Here is a 20,965-nt window from a genome sequence, read left to right on the forward strand (position 1 = left end):
GCTCCAGGTCATAATTACTACGGCCACTAGATGGGATCTGTCATGCAACCATAACTATATGTTGTTTTTGAGCGACTGACATTATGATGTATTTTATCGTTTTTCTTGGGAAGCCAGTCTAGCCAATGTATGTGTGTGCCAAAATCTAAGGCAAGTTGGACAGATCTGTCATACAAATGACTGTAATATAATATACTGCTGTCTACATGGCCGAGGCATGACAAATGTTAGCATGCCATGGCTAGTCGAAAAAACAATCGGGACAATTTAAGGTGAATCCTAACTGGCTCCATGGTGGGTTTGGTCAGCTGAAAAATTATAAACAAAGTTGAGATTCACAGTTTAGAGACTTTGGCCCAGAGGCCCTGTTGTTCTGGGCTGATGTCTCTGTGACAATGCAGCAATGAAAAGGGAGAAAATAGAGAATTAGAATATGAGACTTTAAACAGAGAAACAGAGATCACCATGACGAAGAATAATATATGCAGTAATGACCATGGGTGCATGGTTATGTTTAAAAATAGGGGAGCAAACTTGGAAAGATACATAATTAGCAAGGGGGTCTGGGGGTCCTCCCCCAGAAAAATTTGTTATTGAAAACAAATATCCTACATTTCTACACCACCTAATCTAAATCAAGAAACAGCCACCTGCACTAGTCTAGAATAGGAGGATGCTATGAAAACCAGGAATGCATCAAGAACAGAACAGTATATAATTGGGTGGATGAGGACAGGAAATGATTATTAGAAGGCCACCTTCAAGGTCAAACAAGGACAAACAATTTATATAAATGAAATAGATTTACAACACATCACAATATGATTTGGATAATCAAACCTGGTTAAACAATGTTAAACCTGAGGGTTGCTATTCTCAATACTCACAAGGCAATCTTCAAAGTCTAACAGCTGATGTAGCAGGAATGAATAATTATAACTTCTAAAGCAGATCATTTTAACCTACATTATCTCAAATCAAGGACTATTTTAATGCACAACTCAGAAGGTGACCTTTGCTCAAGACTTAAAAGGGCCGTTTTCAGTCGAGCACGAGACTTTACACAGCACAGAGCAGCTGGATGAAAGAGAGATCATGAGCTCATTACACAGAGTGAAGTGTCCTCGTATTTAAAAATGATTCCATCCACTATAATATAAAGTAAACAAATATGGATGCCTCATATCAGCAATAGTTCACATTTAAGATATAACTGATTTCAACACAGATTTAAAGGCTGTTGTGATCTATTGACCATCAACATATATTTTTAAAACCTGACACACCCAACTCTGCTATCATACAACCACCATAAGTGGTCAGATGCTCTGAACGTGAACACAAACATTGTCTCAAGGTCAAAGTGTACCATAATTACATTTATTTCATCATTACTGACACAAAATATTCATGGAAATGCACAATGCACATAATCAGGTTAAAACCCATTCAAACAAATAATAGCATTTTTTCCCTTCATGTTCCTCATATCCAAACAGTAACTTGTTATACACCATAAATGAATCTGGTCTTCTAAATGTTCTTGTATAATCACAGAAAGTATATGATTTTAGAATTAAAGATATATATTTTATTTAAAGAAAACAAATTAAAAGCAGAGACATCCTGTAGACGTCCTTTAAAGCACACTGACAAGCAACACAGAGAGTACAGTCCTGAATGTGCAAATTACTAAACCGTACTAAAACACAGAGAATCTCATCTTTTGACTGCAGATCATGAGGCACATATTTATCTCAAGACCTTTATCTAAGACTACAATACATAATAAAGGAGATTCTAAGAAACCTCACAAGTTCTACATCTTTACACTGGAGTACACACATTCATTCTTGGTGTTGTTCCTCGCTCTTCTTGATCTGTTTGCCACATTAGCATTTAATGCAGCATAATGGAGGTTGTCTGCATCTTGGTTACCCTGCTAACAAAATATATAAAAGTAAATCACACTGTGATTAAAACAATGTCCACAACACGATTAATTGTTCTGCTAATAAGAGGTGGTTAAATGGCAATTCAACTGTTAATTGAAACTGTATTCACCTCTGCATCTGCCGTGGACGGAGCTGCAAATCCATGTTGAGGCTCTAATTGTGAAACAGAAAATGCTCTTTTATTCAAAAGCCAAATTCAGTGAATACAAGCTGTTAACAAGCAGAATCATTTGCCTGTACCTGACTGGCAGCTGTTTCTCTTGTTCATCTTGTACACTGAGAAAGCCAATAAAACACTGAGGATGGTGGTGAACGCCAAAGCTCCACTCAAGAAATACACCAAGACAAGAGAGTCCACCTCATCTACAGAGAGTCACACCAGAAACAGAGCTTAGAGCATGTTTTTATCCTAAGCTTGATGAGGAACTAAGACTGTATCAAATAGGACAACGTCTCCTAAAAAGTTACTTACACCCAATGTCCAGCTTGGTCCCGTTCCCAAACAGTATCTGTCCACATGAGGCGACAGCACAGTAGTAGGTCCCAGCATGAGAAAGATTCAGACTCGTCATTGGCAAGTTATAGACACAGGTGTGTGTTTGTGTGTTGCTGTTCCTCTCACACTGATCATTCCTGCCTCCATGTGTGTAAATGATTCCTGGATGAGATTCTTCAGAGTTTTTAAACCAGTAAACACTGTGTTCTCCATCATCACAGGTCCCAGTGTGTACTATACAGTTCAGAGTCACAGAGCCTCCTGGCTGGATGCTCTCAGATGCCGACTGATGGACCAAAGCTTGGATGTTCAAACCTGAACCCTTTACATTGAGAGTAGTGCCCTCCAAAAATTCTAACGTGTTAAAATAGCTACTAACACAGTAGTAAGTAGCTGAGTCTGAAATGTGCAAATCTGTGATCTTCAAGTGATTTTTATTGTTTTCAGTATCCAGTGCGAAGCGAGGATTGTTCTTGAATTCATCATGAAACGTGCTGATTACCTCATATTTATAGAAGGTTGAGATTAGCTTAATTTTCTGTCCCAGAGTTTGTTTATACCAGTAAAGCCTTGCAACTTCACCTCCATAGAAACATTGCAAAGTCGTCTCATCACCAACATTAGCTGATATAAAACCACTGTCTTGACGAACAGATGAGGAGAATTTCAGATGAGTCATCTGAGCTGAAGTTAAATAAGAGACAAAGTAAATGTATAGTTAATTGAATGTGATAGAATTCAACGTAATCAGTTAATATTTGAAAACCAACCACTAACAGATAAAAGTTGGAATCACAAACACGCAACTCACCCATTTTCCCCAAGAACAGACATGTGAGATAGAAAGCAAATACTGGAGATGTCATTGTGTTCAACTTGCCGTGTGAAATGAAAAGATCATTTACTTTTCTCCACTCCTCATAGACAAGACTGCTTTTGATTGGCCAATCTGAAGTGACACTGTATAGGAAACATGATCACATGTTCACTGCCACCTATGATTGTAATGGTGAGAGATATATGAGGAAGATAAAGGCTCCTCATCTTTGATTTGATTTGAAATCACTAAAAAATAAACAACCAAGAAATATCCAATATAAACACAGCAGTAATAAGACACAGTGGAGTCCATTTATGCTCAATATTTTTTATTAAACAGCTAACAAAAACTAATTTTGAGCAATTCATCCATACTTGATACTTTTTTGAAGCTGTAATCTGGAGAAACAACACTGCACTCTGTGCTGTATTTAAGAGACAATTTTCTTCAATATGCATACAAGATATGATTGGCTGCACGATTAATCAAAATAAGATCACAATGTTGATTCAGGCTCTATGCAATCTCATTTTTATGAGACAATGATTCGGCTGTGTCTGCATTTCGTGGAGATCTAGTACATCATGAGAGAGGCACAGAGCGACAAAAATGTGTTAGAGTCACTGAAACCCAGAAATGGTGAGAAAGGACAAATAGATGTGTCCCCCTAGTTGTGACAAAAAATGCTTTGCTTGTAGTGTCAAAGGTTTTAGTCTGTTGTGTGGAACTGGATTCACAGATGAAGATGTTGGTCAAAAGTTACGTTACCACCACTGGAAATGTCAGAAAACAGCCAGGAAAAACTTCAGCTAAAATACGAAATATGTGTTAATTAATCACCTGAACCTGACTCAACCCACAAACCACCAATTTTTTTTAACTAACACCAGTGGGCTCAGTAAGCTGTGACCAGGCAGCAATAGGCTGCGGACCTTTCGACTACCAGCAGGAAAAATAAAAGGGGGTAAGCTATGTTCTGCTGTCGCTCTGGAGCTTGTTTTCTCCTACTGTGTTGAGGAAATAATGTTTTAGCTGTGTGTGCTCAGGAGTGGACGACTTGTCACTGCGGGGGTGTAGTAGCTGGAGCGCTAATATCTGCAGGGTGTTTCTAGTGGGATAGCACCATTTTTGTTGTGTTTTATCGTTATGCTGGTCGTTTGTTAACGATAGTGGGAGAGAGGCAAGGCACTTGGGAGCGTGCAAAAATGTCACTTCCTTTCCGGCCCATGTCCGTCACATAAAAATCAGTCCAGAGGATGCTGCAGACAACCAAGAAAGTCGGGGAAGGTCTCATTTTACATTGTAACATTACTACCCGTTCACTCATTGGCAATAAAAAAGCACTCATACATGTAAATTGCTTCACAATTCTACATATAGAACCTTTAAATGTTTTTAAATTATTTATTTGAAATGTCTACAGATGCGCTAAGCAAAACTCAGGAGACTCAGCACTACAAATTTTGCCGTTCTCTATTTCTCTGTTTAGTGTCTTCAGGTTAGGCTAACCCATTGCTGTACTGTACATTTACTGCCAGACTGACAACTTACTGATAACCTTTTCCTCTGGTCTACTGGCATTCACTGTCACTTTTCTGCTGCTCGCTCAACTAGCACAACCACACCCTCGCTACAGACACACATTACGCACTGCCCTATTCTTTAAAAGGAGCTATGCTACCAAGACTTTCCCTGGCAGTGACACAGAGGTTGACTCATGATTCGGAACAGTGGTGCACAGAGGCTCCCAAATGCTACTGATTTCTGAATGAATTGATATTTGGTGTTATTTTTGGCATCAAAAAAATATTTTTCTTTGGCCTGGCGGGGGTTCTTGATGGCCTTGCAGCCTGCCAGGCCTGTACAATTGTAGGGGAAACACTGCTGAAGTACTATTGGTAGTATTTGCATTGTCATTAAATGTGACCTGATAAAGTCTCTACTGTGTTGGGAAGTTTAAGTGGTTTTTGGATTAACATCCAGTTTACACAGGATGAGGCTGTATAACATAAGACTGCGTCTTGGTTGCCGCTTACACGCCGCTCCTTTCCTGCTCCGCCATCTTAACGCAGCAGGTTTACTTTTGCTGGAGCAGCTCTCTGAAGGGTGACATTCACTTGTGAATCTATACAAATTCCTGTATTTATTGGCTGTTGAATTAAATTTCAATTTTTATTGATGTGTTTTATTTGTTTCTAACTTGTGTCTACACACATGTACAGCAAAACTAGACAGAGAGGAAAAGACTCCCTCCTGCTCTCTGTCATCACACATTTTCTGTTTCTGTTGTCTGATAATGGAATGAGTGTGAATTTGATCAGAGCATTGAACTCATATAACACACATGCAGTGTTGTGTAACATGAGTTACAGCACTGGGTGGCAGGTGCTCACACTCACTCTTGCCCACTGCAGGTTGATACTGTGTAGTATGATTCTGCTTATTGCTGTATTGCTACGACACCATACTGTCATGTCTCATCCTGTCTTAAGGTCATGTTTCTGTTTTTCCCATCATTCAGTTCTGCATTTCCTGTTTTACTTTGGTGTCTAACTCTCCTCTCGTTTCTGATCCACTTCCTGCCCTTGTGTGTTTCCCGCTCCTGTCATCATCATTATCCCTTAATGTCATCCACCTGTGTCTAATTACCCTCCCTCTCCTTGTGTATTTAGTCTGTGTGTTCCCTGCTCCCTGTGCCAGTTCGTCTTAGCCGTTTGTTGCAAGCGTTCCAGCCTTTGTATTCCTAGTGATAGCCTCTTTATGTTTTTTGACTTTTGATCTGATCAAGTCTCTGCCTTGCCCTTTGTGTTTTGTTTGCCTCCACTGACTGTCTGCCTGTGTACCAAACCTGCCTACTCAGCAAAGACTCTGATTTTTGGAAACCCTGGACTGTCTGTGAGTTTTGCATTTGGGTCCATTCCTTGGGCCTGTACTACGAAGCAAGTTCAACATACCCAGGTTATCTTTTCATTAGCTGGCTTCACTGAGCCTAACATTGGCCGTCCAGATAACCAGTACTATGAAGCTGGTTATCAACCTGCTCAGTCAACTCTGGGTTTTCCTATCCAGCTACAAGCACATTCATGTGAAAGAGGGGGGGTTGTTAATTACAAGTGACATCATCAGAACTATGAATGAAGTACTTCATACAGTGTGAGATGAAACAGTGATATCAAGTACACACGGAGGAAAACTTCTGTTTTAGGAACAGAAAAAAGTCATATTCGACGAAGTGAAATGTAAACAAGCCTGTAAACATACAACAGAATAAGAAGATGTAGAAACACTAGAAATTTCCAAATATTAAAAGTAGGCTAAGGCTTAAAATACATATATTAATATAAATGGCTTAAGTATAGAGTGAGTATGTTTTGCTTTTTAGTTGGATGATGAAGAAACCATTCTGAATGTCATAAAAAAAAACTTCAAAGTAATGTCAAACTGTTTCTGCTAATGAAGCAAAGAGTGTAAAAGTAGTTAATGACTGATGAGGTCTATCAGACCCAAGTGTTGAAAGTCTAGAACAATAAAATGTTTCCACTGATCTATAAAAATATATATTAGTTTTTTCTACTTGTCACTTTATTGTAACTCAGGACTTTTGTCCATGTCCGGATCCTGTAGGAATGATGACTCTTTATTTCCAGTGGACTGCTTCGTAGTACAGGACTTAGTTGTGTCAGAAAACCTGTCATATACACAGCATGTTGTTACTGGTGTCGGCTGTCTGTCGTGTATGTCGTTATCATGTATAATTAATTTTGTGCCCACACTGCCAACTAATTTCCTTCTGGAATAATATCGGTTATCAAATACTTCAGATAGATGTAAAATATCAAAGGTGTCATGTCTATTTGTTACTATGAATTAGAAAGTCTTTAATAAAGGCACAACTGCAACTCTCATTTTCACATAAACAGTAATATTGTAAACTAATAGAGTCTTCCTGTGCCATTTTATTTTTGGTACCAGAACAATTAAGTTTCATCACTCACCCACTCAGTGGGGTGGTTGAGATCAAACACATGCTTTTTATGATAAACATGGTGCCGCTGCTGCAACAACACCTTCACTCTTGCATGAAGAAACACAAGTAACCGTTATCAAGGATTGAACAGACGCACACACATATTGTCTCATGGTTAAAGTTAGATGATGTTTATTTGATTATTAATATAAAATGTACACACAGTCCAAGAACACATACATGATTTGGTTAAAAAACAATGAGGATAAAACACAAAAGTTCAACACAATCTTGATCCTAAAAGCCCACAAGTAACTTCTACAGCATTGATCATACCAACCTTTTACATTCACTGGTTAAGACACAAAAATCATTATATTCATACAGTATGTACTAAATATGAACATGGATACATGGTTTATTTGCCAGAAACAAAGTTGTGCAGATATTCTGATTCAGACCACACTGACAAAAAATAGAGTATTCTAAAAATACCAAAGCAGAGCAAGAGATTTAAGAAGCTATAAAACATATTTCTTTCAAACTTAGAACTAAATCCATGTTACACCTTCAAAGAGATTCTAAAATATAATGTCTTATGCACAAAGTACAAATGAAACATGTCCAGTTCTACTACTTTACGCTGTAGTACACACATTCACTCCAGGTTTGGTTCTGTCTTCTTCGTCTGTTGGTCAGATTCACACTTAAAGCAGCATAATACAGGTTTTCTGCAGCTTTGTAACCCTGGTAACGAAGTATTAATTATTATGATATTATTCTAAAACAATGTCCAAAAAAAAAAGTTGTTGTTGCACTGAATGTTAAAAAAGGATAATGGCTGCTATTCAAGAATTAATGAATACAGTTATTATTCACCTTTGCATTGACTGTAGAGGGAGCTGAAATTCTTGCTTGAGACTCTGGTTGTGAAACGCAGAAAAAGTTTTTTATTCAAAAGCCATGTTCAGTGAATACAAGCTGTCAGATATAAACAGTTACCTGCAGATTTGAAGCTGTTGATCATGTTCATCATGCACACTGAGAAAGCCGATAAAACACTGAGGATGGTGGTGAACGCCAAAGCTCCACTCAAGAAATGCACCAAGACAGGAGAGTCTACCTCATTTGCAGAGAGACATAAAGAGATATTACACAGCTCTCAGATTTATCTCTATTATGACGTTTAGTTTGATTATGGAGTAATCATGTATTGATCAGATGAAACAATGTCTGCTAGAAAGTTACTTACGCTCAACGTCCAGCTTAGTCTCGTTTCCAAACAGTATCCATCCACATGAGGCGACAGCACATTCAGTCCCTGCATAAGAAGGATTCAGACTCTTCATTGGCAAGTTGTAGACACAGGTGTGTGTTTGTGTGTTGTTCCTCTCACACTGATCATTCCTGCCTCCATGTGTGTAAATGATTCCTGGATGAGATTCTTGAGAGTTTTTGAACCAGTAAACACTGTGTTCTCCATCATCACAGGTCCCAGTGTGTACTGTACAGTTCAGAGTCACAGAGTCTCCTGGCTGGATGCTCTCAGATGCCGACTGATGGACCAAAGCTTGGATGTTCAAACCTGAACCCTTTACACTGACAACAGTACCCTCCTCAAATTCAATCATTAATGAAGACCTTCTTGCGCAGTAGTAAGTAGCTGAGTCTGAAATGCGTAGATCTGAGATCATCAAGTGATTTTTACCACTTTTAGTATCCAGTGTGAAGCGAGGATTGTCCTTGAATTCATGAAGAAATGTGCCATTTTTATTAAACACAAATAAGGTAGACATGAGCCTTGGTTTCTGTCCGAGAGTTTGCTTGTACCAGTAAAGTCTTGTTGTAGCATCAGGATCATAGAAACATTGTAAAATCAAACTTTCACCAACATTTGCTGATACAAAACTACTTTCTTGATGAGATGAGGAAGATTTCTGATCAATTGCTTGAGCTAATGTGAAATAAAAGAAAAAGCAAATGAAGAATTAATTTCAAAAGATACAATTCAGCATAATCAGTACATAAAGAAATATTTGAAACATTTGTACAAGTTCTTGTCACAAAACACTACTCACTCATTTTTCCCAAGATAAGACATGCCAGATACAAAACAAAGTTTAGAGATGTCATCGTGTTCAAATTGCTGTGTTGAATGAAAAGAATCTTGATACTTCTCCTCTCTTTAGAGACAAGACTGCATTTGATTGGCCAAACAAGTCACATTGAATGTCCTTTTTAGGAAACATGATCACATGTTCACTGACACCTACACTGTTATTTTGTTCTTTAAATAGAATCACGTGGTGAGAGGTGTATCAAGAACATAATGGTTCCTAATGTTGGCGTTAGATTTTGAATGACAAAAAATCAATGATGTTTCTATACAGTATGTACACTAGTAACATAATAGTATATAAAGATATAATGGAGCCCATTTCTGCTCAAAATGAACGTGCTCATGTTGAGCAGATTAACAGGCAGGCATGATACTTTGCTAACTACAGTATCTGTCAAATACAGATATATAACATGGAAAAGATCATTTCCCAGATGATCAACTTTATCATTTAACAAGAAAAATGCAACCTATTTTTATGACTCAGTGTGATTCAGAATCAGAAACAGGTTTTTTTTCAAGTAGGTTTGCACATACAATGAATTTGCCTTGTTGTATAACAATTGACAAATAGAAGGTAAAAGAAAACACAACTAACACAAAAGACAGGTGATAAAAATTCATCCATGGCGACGATATAATTGACTCTCTTTCAAAGCTGTATCCCAGAGAATGAAGACTATAATTCGGGCTGCTGTAAAGAGACTCATTTTGACAATACATTAAAGGTCAAATTTACACAGAAACAATTGAATACTTCCTTTTAAATTAATGTATTCAGTGCTTTGAGCACCATAAAGACGCATTTATTGTACGGAGAGTGCAAACACCTTTACATCTTGCTGAAAACCACATAGCCTGTTGTAAAGCATGGGAGTAAAGTTCAGCAGGTCTCAGAGTAATGACTGTAAGGCAGATAGATCTGACTGTAAACCTAACACAGTGAATTAGTAGAGCACCAGATTTCTTGAAAGGATGCCAACTGTAGGGACAGCTTGGCTTTTCATTGATGCTGTCTTAGTTCAATTGGTCAGGTCAAACATGGAAGAGAGAGCACATAGAGTGCTGATAGTCAAAAGAAAACCTTCGTCTTCCATTTGACTTTGGTACAAAAATGAAAAGCGCATACAGCTGGCAGAATTATTATCCAAAATGGAAAGATCACATGACCAACTACAGTTGCAGTCGACAGAAACTTTCTATTGGGGTTGGCTGTAGCTCACTTGGTAAAGCGGGTTTGCCTTTAATCACAAGGTTGCTTCAGCCAATGTCAACAAGTCCTTCAAATGAAACAACTAAATACCTCATCTGACCATGCACGCCACATAGGAGCATTTTCTAATCTCACACCCAAATCAGCAGTAATCAGCAGAACATCATTTGTCTGTGCTTTTCAAAACCTTTACAAATCACTGTTAAAGAATAATAATGTTTTATGATGAGACAACACTGTGGTTAAGGTCTGGTTACATTTAGGTATTTAAACCACTTGGTTAGATTTAGGTAATCATCATGGTTTGGGTTAAAATGATCATTTTATTAAGGTTAGACAAATATTTGGTGTAGGTTAAAGTTACTACTACTTCCTTAATGTTAGGTGACCTTCATTGTCATGACTACAATAATAACTATGGGGTTAAGGTTAGGCAATAATTGTAGTTAAGGTTTTTAAAAAACTGTCCTGACTCTTGGTTGGAAATGGGAAATGAAAAACGGTCTCCTGTGGAAAAGTCCAGTGTTGGGTTAATGCCTCCATCCACCCCTCCTCCTCTGAATCCAGAAATCTATCAGCTTTTAAATATGTCATCTGGCCTGCACCACTGCTCCAGGTCATAATTACTACGGCCACTAGATGGGATCTGTCACGCAACCATAACTATATGTTGTTTTTGAGCGACTGACATTATGATGTATTTTATCGTTTTTCTTGGGAAGCCAGTCTAGCCAATGTATGTGTGTGCCAAAATTTAAGGCAAGTTGGACAGATCTGTCATACAAATGACTGTAATATAATATACTGCTGTCTACATGGCCGAGGCATGACAAATGTTAGCATGCCATGGCTAGTCGAAAAAACAATCGGGACAATTTAAGGTGAATCCTGACTGGCTCCATGGTGGGTTTTGTCAGCTGAAAAATAATAAACAAAGTTGAGATTCACAGTTTAGAGACTTTGGCCCAGAGGCCCTGTTGTTCTGGGCTGATGTCTCTGTGACAATGCAGCAATGAAAAGGGAGAAAATAGAGAATTAGAATATGAGACTTTAAACAGAGAAACAGAGATCACCATGACGAAGAATAATATATGCAGTAATGACCATGGGTGCCTGGTTATGTTTAAAAATAGGGGAGCAAACTTGGAAAGATACATAATTGGCAAGGGGGTCTGGGGGTCTTCCCCCAGAAAAAAATGTTATTGAAAACAAATATCCTACATTTCTACACCACCTAATCTAAATCAAGAAACAGCCACCTGCACTAGTCTAGAATAGGAGGATGCTATGAAAACCAGGAATGCATCAAGAACAGAACAGTATATAATCGGGTGGATGAGGACAGGAAATGATTATTAGAAGGCCACCTTCAAGGTCAAACAAGGACAAACAATTTATATAAATGAAATAGATTTACAACACATCACAATCTGATTTGGATAATCAAACCTGGTTAAACAATGTTAAACCTGAGGGTTGCTATTCTCAATACTCACAAGGCAATCTTCAAAGTCGAACAGCTGCAACAAAGTACTAACAGTTTGGATGAATGAAATGGCCTCACAATCTAATTCCAATCCCACCTGTTTATTTTACACACAGGTTCAAGTGGTAGCTATGAGCACCACTAGCTGATGTAGCAGGAATGAATAATTATAACTTCTAAAGCAGATCATTTTAACCTACATTATCTCAAATCAAGGACTATTTTAATGCACAACTCAGAAGGCGACCTTTGCTCAAGACTTAAAAGGGCCGTTTTCAGTCGAGCACGAGACTTTACACAGCACAGAGCAGCTGGATGAAAGAGAGATCATGAGATCATTACACAGAGTGAAGTGTCCTCGTATTTAAAAATGATTCCATCCACTTGGATTTCTCTGAAACCTCCAGTATAATATAAAGTAAACAAATATGGATGCTTCATATCAGCAATAGTTCACATTTAAAATATAACTAATTTCAACACAGATTTAAAGGCTGTTGTGATCTATTGACCATCAACATATAGTTTTAAAACCTGACACACCCAACTCTGCTATCATACAACCACCATAAGTGGTCAGATGCTCTGAACGTGAACACAAACATTGTCTCAAGGTCAAAGTGTTCCATAATTACATTTATTTCATCATTACTGACACAAAATATTCATGGAAATGCACAATGCACATGATCAGGTTAAAACCCATTCAAACAAATAATAGCATTTTTTCCCTTCATGTTCCTCATATCCAAACAGTAACTTATTACGTTATACAGCATAAATGAATCTGGTCTTCTAAATGTTCTTGTATAATCACAGAAAGTATATGATTTTAGAATTAAAGATATATATTTTATTTAAAGAAAACAAATTAAAAGCAGAGACATCCTGTAGACGTCCTTTAAAGCACACTGACAAGCAACACAGAGAGTACAGTCCTGAATGTGCAAATTACTAAACCGTACTAAAACACAGAGAATCTCATCTTTTGACTGCAGATCATGAGGCACATATTTATCTCAAGACCTTTATCTAAGACTACAATACATAATGAAGGAGATTCTAAGAAACCTCACAAGTTCTACATCCTTACACTGGAGTACACACATTCATTCTTGGTGTTGTTCCTCGCTCTTCTTGATCTGTTTGCCACATTAGCATTTAATGCAGCATAATGGAGGTTGTCTGCGTCTTGGTTACCCTGCTAACAAAATATATAAAAGTAAATCACACTGTGATTAAAACAATGTCCACAACACAATTAATTGTTCTGCTAATAAAAGGTGGTTAAATGGCAATTCAACTGTTAATTGAAACTGTATTCACCTCTGTATCTGCCGTGGACGGAGCTGCAAATCCATGTTTAGGCTCTAATTGTGAAACAGAAAATGCTCTTTTATTCAAAAGCCAAATTCAGTGAATACAAGCTGTTAACAAGCAGAATCATTTTCCTGTACCTGACTGGCAGCTGTTTCTCTTGTTCATCTTGTACACTGAGAAAGCCAATAAAACACTGAGGATGGTGGTGAACGCCAAAGCTCCACTCAAGAAATACACCAAGACAAGAGAGTCCACCTCATCTACAGAGAATCACACCAGAAACAGAGCTTAGAGCATGTTTTTATCCTAAGCTTGATGAGGAACTAAGACTGTATCAAATAGGACAACGTCTCCTAAAAAGTTACTTACATTCAATGTCCAGCTTGGTCCCGTCTCCAAACACTATCTGTCCACATGAGACGACAGCACAGTAGTAGGTCCCAGTATGAGAAAGATCCAAACTCTTCATTGGCAAGTTATAGACACAGGTGTGTGTTTGTGTGTTGCTGTTCCTCTCACACTGATCATTCCTGCCTCCATGTGTGTAAATGATTCCTGGATGAGATGCTTCAGAGTTTTTGAACCAGTAAACACTGTGTTCTCCATCATCACAGGTCCCAGTGTGTACTATACAGTTCAGAGTCACAGAGCCTCCTGGCTGGATGCTCTCAGATGCCGACTGATGGACCGAAGCTTGGATGTTCAAACCTGAACCCTTTACATTGAGAGTAGTGCCCTCCAAAAATTCTAACGTGTTAAAATAGCTACTAACGCAGTAGTAAGTAGCTGAGTCTGAAATGTGCAAATCTGTGATCTTCAAGTGATTTTTATTGTTTTCAGTATCCAGTGCGAAGCGAGGATTGTTCTTGAATTCATCATGAAACGTGCTGATTACCTCATATTTATAGAAGGTTGAGATTAGCTTAATTTTCTGTCCCAGAGTTTGTTTATACCAGTAAAGCCTTGCAACTTCACCTCCATAGAAACATTGCAAAGTCGTCTCATCACCAACATTAGCTGATATAAAACCACTGTCTTGACGAACAGATGAGGAGAATTTCAGATGAGTCATCTGAGCTGAAGTGAAATAAGAGACAAAGTAAATGTATAGTTAATTGAATGTGATAGAATTCAACGTAATCAGTTAATATTTGAAAACCAACCACTAACAGATAAAAGTTGGAATCACAAACACGCAACTCACCCATTTTCCCCAAGAACAGACATGTGAGATAGAAAGCAAACACTGGAGATGTCATTGTGTTCAACTTGCCGTGTGAAATGAAAAGATCATTTACTTTTCTCCACTCCTCATAGTCAAGACTGCTTTTGATTGGCCAATCTGAAGTGACACTGTATAGGAAACAGGATCACATGTTCACTGCCACCTATGATTGTAATGGTGAGAGATATATGAGGAAGATAAAGGCTCCTCATCTTTGATTTGATTTGAAATCACTAAAAAATAAACAACCAAGAAATATCCAATATAAACACAGCTGTAATAAGACATAGTGGAGTCCATTTATGCTCAATATTTTTTATTAAACAGCTAACAAAAACTAATTTTGAGCAATTCATCCATACTTGATACTTTTTTAAAGCTGTAATCTGGAGAAACAACACTGCACTCTGTGCTGTATTTAAGAGACAATTTTCTTCAATATGCATACAAGATATGATGGGCTGCACGATTAATCAAAATAAGATCACAATGTTGATTCAGGCTCTATGCAATCTCATTTTTATGAGACAATGATTCGGCTGTGTCTGCATTTCGTGGAGATCCAGTACATCATGAGAGAGGCACAGAGCGACAAAAATGTGTTAGAGTCACTGAAACCCAGAAATGGTGAGAAAGGACAAATAGATGTGTCCCCCTAGTTGTGACAAAAAATGCTTTGCTTGTAGTGTCAAAGGTTTTAGTCTGTTGTGTGGAACTGGATTCACAGATGAAGATGTTGGTCAAAAGCACCTACATTACCACCACTGGAAATGTCAGAAAACAGCCAGGAAAAACTTCAGCTAAAATACGAAATATGTGTTAACACCTGTATCACCTGAACCTGACTCAACCCACAAACCACCAATTTTTTTTAACCAACACCAGTGGGCTCAGTAAGCTGTGACCAGGCAGCAATAGGTTGCGGACCTTTCGACTACCAGCAGGAAAAATAAAAGGGGGTAAGCTATGTTCTGCTGTCGCTCTGGAGCTTGTTTTCTCCTACTGTGTTGAGGAAATAATGTTTTAGCTGTGTGTGCTCAGGAGTGGACGACTTGTCACTGCGGGGGTGTAGTAGCTGGAGCACTAATATCTGCAGGGTGTTTCTAGTGGGATAGCACCATTTTTGTTGTGTTTTGTCGTTATGCTGGTTGTTTGTTAACGATAGCGGGAGAGAGGCAAGGCACTTGGGAGCGTGCAAAAATGTCACTTCCTTTCCGGCCCATGTCCTTCACATAAAAATCAGTCCAGAGGATGCTGCAGACAACCAAGAAAGTCGGGGAAGGTCTCATTTTACATTGTAACATTACTACCCGTTCACTCATTGGCAATAAAAAAGCACTCATACATGTAAATTGCTTCACAGTTCTACATATAGAACCTTTAAATGTTTTTAAGTTATTTATTTGAAATGTCTACAGATGCGCTAAGCAAAACTCAGGAGACTCAGCACTACAAATTTTGCTGTTCTCTATTTCTCTGTTTAGTGTCTTCAGGTTAGGCTAACCCATTGCTGTACTGTACATTTACTGCCAGACTGACAACTTACTGATAACCTTTTCCTCTGGTCTGCTGGCATTCACCATCACTTTTCTGCTGCTCGCTCAACTCGCACAACCACACCCTCGCTACGGGGACACATTACGCACTGCCCTATTCCTTAAAAGGAGCTACGCTACCAAGACTTTCCCAGGCAGTGACACAGAGGTTGACTCATGATTCGGAACAGTGGTGCACAGAGGCTCCCAAATGCTACTGATTTCTGAATGAATTGATATTTGGTGTTATTTTTGGCATCAAAAAAATATTTTTCTTTGGCCTGGCGGGGGTTCTTGATGGCCTTGCAGCCCGCCAGGCCTGTACAATTGTAAGGGAAACACTGCTTAAATACTATTGGTAGTCCTTAAATGTGACCTGATAAAGTCTCTACTGTGTTGGGAAGTTTAAGTGGTTTTTGGATTAACATCCAGTTTACACAGGATCAAGCTGTATAACATAAGACTGCGTCTTGGTTGCCGGCTTACACACCACTCCTTTCCTGCTCCGCCATCTTAACGCAGCAGTTTTACTTTTGCTGGAGCAGCTCTCTGAAGGGTGACATTCACTTGTGAATCTATACAAATGCCTGTATTTATTGGCTGTTGAATTAAAATTAAATTTTTATTGATGTGTTTTATTTGTTTCTAACTTGTGTCTACACACATGTATAGCAAAACTAGACAGAGAGGAAAAGACTCCCTCCTGCTCTCTGTCATCACACATTTTCTGTTTCTGTTGTCTGATAATGGAATGAGTGTAAATTTGATCAGAGCATTGAACTCATATATCACACATGCAGTGTTGTGTAACATGAGTTACAGCACTGGGTGGCAGGTGCTCACACTCACTCTTGCCCATATTAGTTTTGCACATAAAATCTCAGTACTCATGTCAGCAACATAGATAGGCTGATATGTATTTAATTGTGTATTTTTTCGTGCTGTATTGCATTATTGCACTTATGCTAACAAAAGTTTCTAATATTAGATTGCTGCACTTCTACAGTAGAAGCACTGCAGGTTGATACTGTGTAGTATGATTCTGCTTATTGCTGTATTGCTACGACACCATACTGTCATGTCTCATCCTGTCTTAAGGTCATGTTTCTGTTTTTCCCCATCATTCAGTTCTGCATTTCCTGTTTTACTTTGGTGTCTAACTCTCCTCTCGTTTCTGATCCACTTCCTGCCCTTGTGTGTTTTCTGCTCCTGTCATCATCATTATCCCCTAATGTCATCCAAATGTGTCTAATTACCCTCCCTCTCCTTGTGTATTTAGTCTGTGTGCTCCCTGCTCCCTGTGCCAGTTCGTCTTAGCCGTTTGTTGCAAGCGTTCCAGTCTTTGTATTCCTAGTGATAGCCTCTTTATGTTTTTTGACTTTTGATCTGATCAAGTCTCTGCCTTGCCCTTTGTGTTTTGTTTGCCTCCACTGACTGTCTGCCTGTGTACCAAACCTGCCTACTCAGCAAAGACTCTGATTTTTGGAAACCCTGGACTGTCTGTGAGTTTTGCATTTGGGTCCATTTCTGGGGCCTGTACTACAAAGCAAGTTCAACATACCCAGGTTATCTTTTCATTAGCTGGCTTCACTGAGCCTAACATTGGCCGTCCAGATAACCAGTACTATGAAGCTGGTTATCAACCTGCTCAGTCAACTCTGGGTTTTCCTATCCAGCTACAAGCACATTCATGTGAAAGAGGGGGGGTTGTTAATTACAAGTGACATCATCAGAACTATGAATGAAGTACTTCATACAGTGTGAGATGAAACAATGATATCAAGTACACACGGAGGAAAACTTCTGTTTTAGGAACAGAAAAAAGTCATATTTTTGAAACGTAAACAAGCCTGTAAACATACAACAGAATAAGAAGATGTAGAAACACTAGAAATTTCCAAATATTAAAAGTAGGCTAAGGCTTAAAATACATGTAGGAATTAATATAAATGGCTTAAGTATAGAGTGAGTATTTTTTGCTTTTTAGTTGGATGATGCAGAAACCATTCTGAATATGTCATAAAAAAAAAACTTTAAAGTAAGGTCAAACTGTTTCTGCTAATGAAGCAAAGAGTGTAAAAGTAGTTAATGACTGATGAGATCTATCTGACCCAAATGTTGAAAGTCTAGAACAATAAAATGTTTCCACTGATCTATAAAAATATATATTAGTTTTTTCTACTTGTCACTTTATTGTAACTCAGGACTTTTGTCCGTGTCGGGATCCTGTAGGAATGATGACACTTTATTTCCAGTGGACTGCTTCGTAGTACAGGACTTAGTTGTGTCAGAAAACCTGTCACATACACAGCATGTTGTTACTGGTGTCGGCTGTCTGTCATGTATGTCGTTATCATGCATAATTAATTTTGTGCCCACACTGCCAACTAATTTCCTTCTGGAATAATATCGGTTATCAAATACTTCAGATAGATGTAAAATATCAAAGGTGTCATGTCTATTTGTTACTATGAATTAGAAAGTCTTTAATAAAGGCACAACTGCAACTCTCATTTTCACATAAACAGTAATATTGTAAACTAATAGAGTCTTCCTGTGCCATTTTATTTTTGGTACCAGAACAATTAAGTTTCATCACTCACCCACTCAGTGGGGTGGTTGAGATCAAACACATGCTTTTTATGATAAACATGGTGCCGCTGCTGCAACAACACCTTCACTCTTGCATGAAGAAACACAAGTTACTCTTATCAAGGATTGAACAGATGCACACACATATTGTCTCATGGTTAAAGTTAGATGATGTTTATTTGATTATTAATATAAAATGTACACACAATTCAGAAACACATACATGAGTTGGTTAAAAAACAATGAGGATAAAACACAAAAGTTCAACACAATCTTGATCCTAAAAGCCCACAAGTAATTTCTACAGCATTGATCATACCAACCTTTTACATTCTCTGGTTAAGACACAAAAATCATTATATTCATACAGTATGTACTAAATATGAACTTAGATACACAGTTTATTTGCACAAAACAAAGTAACATTGTGCAGATATTCTGATTCAGACCACACAAAAAACAGAATATTCTAAAAATACTACAGCATAGCAAGAGAATTAAGAAACTATAAAACATATTTCTTTCAAACTTACAACTAAATCCATGTTACACCTTCAAAGAGATTCTACAACATAATGTCTTATGCACAAAGTACAAATGAAACATGTCCAGTTCTACTACTTTACGCTGTAGTACACACATTCACTCCAGGTTTGGTTCTGTCTTCTTCGTCTGTTGGTCAGATTCACACTTAAAGCAGCGTAATACAGGTTTTCTGCAGCTTTGTAACCCTGGTAACAAAGTATTAATTATTATGATATTATTCTAAAACAATGTCCAAAAAACAAAGTTGTTGTTGCACTGAATGTTAAAAAAAGGATAATGGCTGCTATTCAAGAATTAATGAATACAGTTATTATTCACCTTTGCATTGACTGTAGAGGGAGCTGAAATTCTTGCTTGAGACTCTGGTTGTGAAACGCAGAAAAAGTTTTTCATTAAAAAGTCATGTTCAATGAATACAAGCTGCCAGATATAAACAGTTACCTGTAGATTGGAAGCTGTTTCTCTTCATCTTGTACACTGAGAAAGCCAGTAAAACACTGAGGATGGTGATGAACACCAAAGCTCCGCTCAAGAAATACACCACGACAGGAGAGTCTACTTCATTTGCAGAGAGACATAAAGAGATATTACACAGCTCTCAGATTTATCTCTATTATGATGTTAATTTTGATTATGGAGTAATCATGTATTGATCAGATGAAACAATGTCTGCTAGAAAGTTACTTACGCTCAACGTCCAGCTTGGTCCCGTTTCCAAACAGTATCTGTCCACATGAGGCGACAGCACAGTAGTAGGTCCCAGCATGAGAAAGATTCAGACTCTTCATTGGCAAGTTGTAGACACAGGTGTGTGTTTGTGTGTTGCTGTTCCTCTCACACTGATCATTCCTGCCTCCATGTGTGTAAATGATTCCTGGTTGAGATTCTTCAGAGTTTTTGAACCAGTAAACACTGTGATTTCCATCATTACAGGACCCAGTGTGTACTGTACAGTTCAGAGTCACAGAGCTCTCAGATGCCGACTGATGGACCAAAGCTTGGATGTTCAAACCTGAAGCCTTTACATTGACAATAGTTCCTTCTGCAAATTCAAACTTGGATGAGTAGCTGCTTGCGCAGTAGTAAGTAGCTGAGTCTGAGATGCGCAAATTTGTGATCTTCAAGTGATTTTTACCAGTTTCAGTATCCAATGCAAAACGTGGATTGTTCTTCAATTCATCATGAAAAGTGCCATTACTTTCATACTTGTAGTAGGTAGAGATGATTCTTGGTTTCTGTCCCAGAGTTTGCTTATACCAGTAAAGCCTTGCAACAACACCGTCATAGAAACATTGCAAAGTCAAGTTGTCCCCAGTATTAACAGATACAAAACTTCTCTCTTGACGAACCGATGAGGAGAATTTCACATCAGTCATCTGAGCTGAAGTAAAATGAAAGACAAAGAAAATTCACATTATAAACACATAATTAAAGGAGGAATGACTGCACATTTTAAAAGACACAAACTGGATTCATAAAAACACCACTCACCCATTTTCTGTCCCAATAACAGACATGTCAGAAAGAAAACAAACTCTGCAGATCTCATCGTGTTCAAACTGTCAGGCTAAATGAAAAGAATCTTGGTCTTTTCTTCACTCTTAAGAGACAAGACTGCGTTTGATTGGTCAACCAGAAGTGACACTGTGTGTCCTGTTTAGGAAACATGATCACATGTTGACTGTCACCTT

At 38.2% G+C, this 20,965-nt stretch overlaps 4 protein-coding genes across 4 annotated transcripts; all 4 read right to left on the reverse strand.

Annotated features, from left to right (window-relative positions):
- Window positions 1-1,561: 1,561 nt before the first annotated feature.
- LOC121890038 lies at window positions 1,562-3,626 on the reverse strand. Its single transcript, XM_042402294.1, has 5 exons — window positions 3,263-3,626; window positions 2,428-3,135; window positions 2,196-2,318; window positions 2,065-2,108; window positions 1,562-1,939 (listed from the first exon to the last, which is right to left on the reverse strand). Exons 1-5 carry the CDS (start codon window positions 3,315-3,317, stop codon window positions 1,820-1,822), a joined length of 1,050 nt encoding a protein of 349 aa, XP_042258228.1. The 5' UTR covers window positions 3,318-3,626; the 3' UTR covers window positions 1,562-1,819.
- A 3,790-nt stretch (window positions 3,627-7,416) lies between these two features.
- LOC121890036 lies at window positions 7,417-9,376 on the reverse strand. The gene is made up of 5 exons (XM_042402292.1): window positions 9,317-9,376; window positions 8,491-9,192; window positions 8,241-8,357; window positions 8,118-8,161; window positions 7,417-7,985 (listed from the first exon to the last, which is right to left on the reverse strand). Exons 1-5 carry the CDS (start codon window positions 9,369-9,371, stop codon window positions 7,872-7,874), a joined length of 1,032 nt encoding a protein of 343 aa, XP_042258226.1. The 5' UTR covers window positions 9,372-9,376; the 3' UTR covers window positions 7,417-7,871.
- A 3,295-nt stretch (window positions 9,377-12,671) lies between these two features.
- Window positions 12,672-14,639, reverse strand: LOC121890043. The gene is made up of 5 exons (XM_042402299.1): window positions 14,581-14,639; window positions 13,746-14,453; window positions 13,514-13,636; window positions 13,383-13,426; window positions 12,672-13,257 (listed from the first exon to the last, which is right to left on the reverse strand). Exons 1-5 carry the CDS (start codon window positions 14,633-14,635, stop codon window positions 13,138-13,140), a joined length of 1,050 nt encoding a protein of 349 aa, XP_042258233.1. The 5' UTR covers window positions 14,636-14,639; the 3' UTR covers window positions 12,672-13,137.
- Window positions 14,640-19,104: 4,465 nt separating this feature from the next.
- Window positions 19,105-20,929, reverse strand: LOC121890045. The gene is made up of 5 exons (XM_042402300.1): window positions 20,766-20,929; window positions 19,963-20,655; window positions 19,716-19,832; window positions 19,593-19,636; window positions 19,105-19,459 (listed from the first exon to the last, which is right to left on the reverse strand). Exons 1-5 carry the CDS (start codon window positions 20,821-20,823, stop codon window positions 19,346-19,348), a joined length of 1,026 nt encoding a protein of 341 aa, XP_042258234.1. The 5' UTR covers window positions 20,824-20,929; the 3' UTR covers window positions 19,105-19,345.
- Window positions 20,930-20,965: the final 36 nt, after the last annotated feature.

The sequence above is a fragment of the Thunnus maccoyii genome, chromosome 22 (genome assembly GCF_910596095.1).
Source record: "Thunnus maccoyii chromosome 22, fThuMac1.1, whole genome shotgun sequence".
Classification (NCBI taxonomy): Eukaryota; Metazoa; Chordata; class Actinopteri; order Scombriformes; family Scombridae; genus Thunnus; species Thunnus maccoyii.

Coding starts and splice junctions, on each gene's coding strand:
- LOC121890038 (XM_042402294.1), bottom strand. CDS start 3,317: ATGACATCTCCAGTATTTGCTTTCTATCTCACATGTCTGTTCTTGGGG. Junction 3,136..3,262: donor TCTGTTCTTGGGGAAAATGG/GTGAGTTGCGTG, acceptor ATTTAACTTCAG/CTCAGATGACTCATCTGAAA. Junction 1,940..2,064: donor CGTCCACGGCAGATGCAGAG/GTGAATACAGTT, acceptor TTTTGTTAGCAG/GGTAACCAAGATGCAGACAA.
- LOC121890036 (XM_042402292.1), bottom strand. CDS start 9,371: ATGACATCTCTAAACTTTGTTTTGTATCTGGCATGTCTTATCTTGGGA. Junction 8,358..8,490: donor GACTAAGCTGGACGTTGAGC/GTAAGTAACTTT, acceptor CAAATGAGGTAG/ACTCTCCTGTCTTGGTGCAT. Junction 7,986..8,117: donor CCTCTACAGTCAATGCAAAG/GTGAATAATAAC, acceptor CTTCGTTACCAG/GGTTACAAAGCTGCAGAAAA.
- LOC121890043 (XM_042402299.1), bottom strand. CDS start 14,635: ATGACATCTCCAGTGTTTGCTTTCTATCTCACATGTCTGTTCTTGGGG. Junction 14,454..14,580: donor TCTGTTCTTGGGGAAAATGG/GTGAGTTGCGTG, acceptor ATTTCACTTCAG/CTCAGATGACTCATCTGAAA. Junction 13,637..13,745: donor GACCAAGCTGGACATTGAAT/GTAAGTAACTTT, acceptor GATTCTCTGTAG/ATGAGGTGGACTCTCTTGTC.
- LOC121890045 (XM_042402300.1), bottom strand. CDS start 20,823: ATGAGATCTGCAGAGTTTGTTTTCTTTCTGACATGTCTGTTATTGGGA. Junction 19,833..19,962: donor GACCAAGCTGGACGTTGAGC/GTAAGTAACTTT, acceptor CTGCAAATGAAG/TAGACTCTCCTGTCGTGGTG. Junction 19,460..19,592: donor CCTCTACAGTCAATGCAAAG/GTGAATAATAAC, acceptor CTTTGTTACCAG/GGTTACAAAGCTGCAGAAAA.